General features: G+C 38.3%; 1 protein-coding gene across 1 annotated transcript in view; it reads right to left on the reverse strand.

The window, feature by feature from the left end:
* Positions 1-4,460, reverse strand: part of LOC107045625 (NPC intracellular cholesterol transporter 1 homolog 1b) — a 25,996-nt gene extending 21,536 nt beyond the window's left edge. The window contains exons 1-4 of the mRNA XM_029126653.1: positions 4,250-4,460; positions 2,711-2,928; positions 2,515-2,645; positions 1,203-1,254 (exon numbers count right to left, since the gene is read on the reverse strand). Of these exons, the coding sequence (XP_028982486.1) occupies positions 1,203-1,254; positions 2,515-2,645; positions 2,711-2,928; positions 4,250-4,460 (612 nt within the window). The remainder of the gene's footprint in view (positions 1-1,202; positions 1,255-2,514; positions 2,646-2,710; positions 2,929-4,249) is intronic.
* Between the last annotated feature and the right edge of the window lie 470 nt (positions 4,461-4,930).

Here is a 4,930-nt window from a genome sequence, read left to right on the forward strand (position 1 = left end):
GGGGGGGGGGGGTATTTGGATTTTTCCAAGCGGAGTCGACTTTCAGCAAAATCGAATTTTTACGCCAAGTGAACGTTGATTCCAATAATTTATGCGACGGGCTATTCAAAACTCAAAAGTATGTGGAAAAAGTGAAAACTGAAACAATTTTTTTTTCACCGGGGGCCAAAATGTCAGATCTTGGATTTTTCCCGCGGAAAAGCCGACTTTCGCCAAAATCGAATTTTTTCGCCAAGTGAATGTTGATTCCGTATTTATTGACTCCTCTAATGCCAATGACACCCTCGGAGGTGCCAGAAATGTCGAAATAAAAAACTTTCGTTTTCACTTGGAACAAGGGTCAGAATTGTTAACAATTTCATTTTTTATTTAGACAACGCATGCAAGCGGAGGGACAAGGGTGGCTAGAATCGATTCGGCAACCTTCTCCCCTTGTTGAGTAAAAATTTCAAGCCTCCGCATACATGCGTCTCCCCTCCGGCCTTTTATGAAATGTCGATTTTCAAGATTTAAAAAAAAACAATTGCATTTTTTATTTCAATAACGCATGCGTAAACAGGGATATGAACCCGGATTTAATATAGGCCCATAGAATTACGGGGACCGGCAAGGATTTGGAAAGTCTGAATACAAGTCCTGCTTATACCTAACGAGAGCTGAAATGGGACATAACCAGAGGTAGAAAGGTCTCGGAAGCACTTGGGAAGAGGCTTCCCAAGACCTATCCAGTTCTGAACGGAAAGACCTAAGTAGAACTTGTCAGGTCCAATTATTCGATTAAATTCCAATGGAATTTTTCACAGTCACAACGATAATTCAGGAAGAGAAAAATATTAGCTTTATTTTCACAGAAAAACGCACTAAACCCAACATCAAAATCAATCAGATCCTTCACGATTCCCTCCTAGTATTGTTTACACAATCGATCAACGGATTAACAGGAAACATTGCAAAAAAGCGGTGAAATCATTTTTATCCATCTCAACTACCATTTGCCAGATAGGCCACACGTAATAGACCACAGCATCAATTTACAAAATCAGTACAAAACTTGAAAATTAATGCGATAAGTCACGCGCTTCAGCCAAGCGTATTCTTCATTCAAACAGTAATAATAAAAAAATGTGATGAAATTGTTTGGGATGAATTGTCATGGGATGAATTTGTGGGATAAATTATCCTGGGATGAATTAATCGGATACCATATGGATGACTAGGTAGATGTCCGAGACCACCCGTTTCACCACCTTATGTCTAAAGGCAATTCATTTTAAAATTAAATTGAATATAGTGTTTTCGTTCCGACGGGCGCAAAGGACGCGTTTCTCTCCCGCTTTGCGGGAGAAAACGGATTTTTCGTCCCAGCGGGCGCAAACTACATATATATTGTTATTTTTCTATTCAGTGGATTCAATAAACGCAAACATTATAGAATGTACACCACTTAATGCAACTTTAAGGGGGGTATCGGGGTTTTTTACGTTTTAATGTAACTTTTCACTTTGCGTCATTGATCTCCACACGGAGAGAATTATTCAGTAAAAATTACGGAACAATTCACATAATCCGCAATGGGGAATCGTTTTCCGGAAATTTTTTTAGCAATGGAAGAGAAGAAATCTGAAAAGTTCAGTGAATTATTTCAGGTTCATCACCGAATAAAGAACGAAATTATCAAGAACGTAATTTTTCCCGAAGAAGTAAAATCTCACAGAAACTTCCCGACTTATTATGCCTCCAAAATCAAAAATTCTTCAAGGTTCAACAATTTTTATGAAGCCGGTGAGTTATTTCTACGTTCCGTCCCGTAAAATTTTTCAATCGTTGGGGGAAAATTACGGAACAAATCGTAGAATTTACGTGGCGGTTCGTACAATTCAGTAGCGAAGTGGTAAACCATTTCAAGTGGACTTATCTCCCAGTTGAGTTTTTGAGGAAAATTTCCGAATCTAACGGAGATAGCGAAAATTTCGTAATTACATTTGTTGTAGCTCTCAATCGGCTCTACAAAAAAGGTTTTAACATAAATTTTGCCATCTCCCTTAGATTCCGAGATATTTATTAAAAACTGGTCAATAGTCACAATTGACTTATACCGCTTTACCACTTCGCTACTGAATTTAAGTTTCGACTCACACTTTTTATTAAATTTTACTTCGCTCGCAGATTACGTTTTGGAACGTAATTTTTACGTTGTTTTCTGGTAATTTTTATTGAATTTTTCTCTCCGTGCATTCAGATGCATCCAGTGCGAACAGAACACATACTTTTCATTTATTCCTAGAAATTTCTGCGGGGAAAATCCTCATAAAATAGGTTTTGTGGAAAAATCAAATTTCTCAAACTAAAAATTCCTGTTATTCTATTGACACCCTTGAAATATTTTTCTATTATACTCAAGAAAGAGACGTGGGGAGAGTAGCCGAATTATCGTTAAAAATCGGCAAAAACTAATAGAATTCCCAACAGAATTTTTACAGAATTTTTCAGATATGTAAATAAAGAAATTCTTACCGTTTCGGGGTACATTTGCTCGCACCATGTTGCCCGCAAGCAAGATCCATTGCCAATTTACCGCTGGCCGGATGAACTATACTGCTACAGGAATTGAAAGTACCATTTGCAAATTCTTCACCAAGGAATATCTATAAAAATTCAAATGTTGCAATTTTTTCCTCTGTCACTTATCAAAGTTATTGAATAATATTACCTCAATTTTATTGATATATTCACTACCATCAACTTCCCATTTCAAAATCTCGGTTGCAGCCATAAATCGACTTTGATCAGGTGCACAACTGAAGTCACAGATTGAACGGAATAAGTTTCTTAAACACGATGTACAACGACCGTAAATCCCTTCGGCTTGTTGCATATTTGTGTCCATTGTTTGTATTATGGCACTGTCACAACAAGTCAAGGGATGATCTGCAAAGGGGAATGCCAATAATGATGACAGGAAGAAATTAACACGGCTCGAGCGTACGAATATATATTGAGAAAAGCGGAAATTTTTTGAGAACCCCACGCTTTTAGGACTGAACAAAAATTTTATTGTAATTTCAATTGCAATGATTTTTACAATGCAAACTTTATTTATTCATTAATTATTAACGACAAAATATTCATGTCTAAAAAATTCAAAATTTCAATTAATTTATGAATCTTCCTTAAAAAATAGCCTTTTTTATTCAAATTTTCAAAGTATTTTCTCACGGTTCAAAGTGTAGACTCAAATCCAGACCTTTACACTTTGAATGATGGAATTTTTGCAAAACTGGTGGTAATCTAGGGTCGAATTGGCTCAAATGGAAGCCCAGACATTCAATTACACACATTCGAAAAGATTTGAACGAACAAAAAGGCTAAAGTACCTCGATATCGCTTAATGACTCTATTCCTACATTCTACTGACGAAAGAAAATATTATAATAAAGTTCACAAAAGACTGAAAGGTTTTTTGTGATGCTTGCCTGAAAAGTGCACTTTTTCACTCAGTTCGTGAAGCCTCGCTTCACGCACGCAGCGCGTGCTAAGCAACCGCTCGTGAACACCATGATAAGAAAAAATGCTTCGTCATAAGGCCGTAGAAAAAACAGTGCATTTCGTCATAAGGCCGTTTGTCATAAAGTTCGACATGAAGTTTTTTCAGGCCGTGTATCGAGTAAAATTTTTTTCGCCCCGGCAGGCGCAAAGTTAGATTTCCCTCCCCATCAACGCTACGCTGGGGCGAAAATAGTGTGTTTCGTCATTAGACCGAAATAGTATTTTTCCGGCCTCTTGCGATGGGGTTTTTTACTCGTGTGGTTGGCCACTCCTCGCCTACGGCTCGCAGGCCAACGCCACACGAGTAAAAAACCCCATCGCAACAGCCCAGGAACAATATTTTTCTGTAGTGATTTTCAAGTTTTCGAGTTTGGGAAATATGTAATACCAATTCCCAGACGAGAAATCGTGAAAAGCAGTACAGAAAAAGACTTTTCTGGCGAATATGAGGTTTGCAGCACGAGCCGAAGGCGAGGGCTGCAATCATATTTGTCAGAAAAGTTTTTTTTGTCATTCCGGCCGTAAGGCAGCGTTTAACGGACGCTCCGCTTCGCTCCGCTTCGCTCCGCGTCCGTGAATCTCTGCCTACGGCCGTCATGACAAAAAATACAATTTCGAAACAGTTTAGTGTATGTAAAGCGGTTCATTTCGCCATGGCGTGCTCAATGTTCACTTGCATAAATACTATTGCAAGGAAAGTTACCATTTTCTTCGAAGAAATGGGGACACCTCCTACGCAGTTTCTCCTCGGCATGGGCGTCATTGATCAGCCGAGCTGAATCATTTGATGGACAATTGTGCTTATTGGGCACTGATGGTCCACATTCACCATACCAAACACAAGTATATTCTTTCGTTAATACTATCGAATGTAATTGAGTAAAAACCAGGAGAAATATTGCACATTTATTCATCCTATGAATGCGTCGGAAATATATACTGCGGATGGAGCGATTGCAAGAAAAATTGTATTTTCAAATATTTGCAGTAAACCAGTCACTTTAGTCAATTCTTCGTAATTCACACAGAATAAAGTTCGATTCGGATACCGGCGAGAACAGATTGAGACGAAATTGAGAGCTAGATTCACTTATGCAGCCGGCTTTTATGCAAACCAGACACTCATTCAGACCAGGATGAATTTGAGTCCACTGAAGTAAGAATGAAGTGGAGTCCAATACCTTATCATTTTTTAAAGATACGACGATTTATCATATACGTGAAACCAACGGGTGAAGTCGACACGATTACGAGCTGTCTTTTTTTTTCTGGACACCTGCGGTCTATTTTTTTCATGAAATGCCAGGTGTTTATCTGATCTTGATCGGTCACTCATGACAGATAGGGAAACAGAAATCGTGTAATAATACGAGATATTTCAGTA

Source organism: Diachasma alloeum, unplaced genomic scaffold (assembly GCF_001412515.2).
Source record: "Diachasma alloeum isolate Michigan unplaced genomic scaffold, Dall2.0 Dall_scaffold_00181, whole genome shotgun sequence".
NCBI lineage: Eukaryota > Metazoa > Arthropoda > Insecta > Hymenoptera > Braconidae > Diachasma > Diachasma alloeum.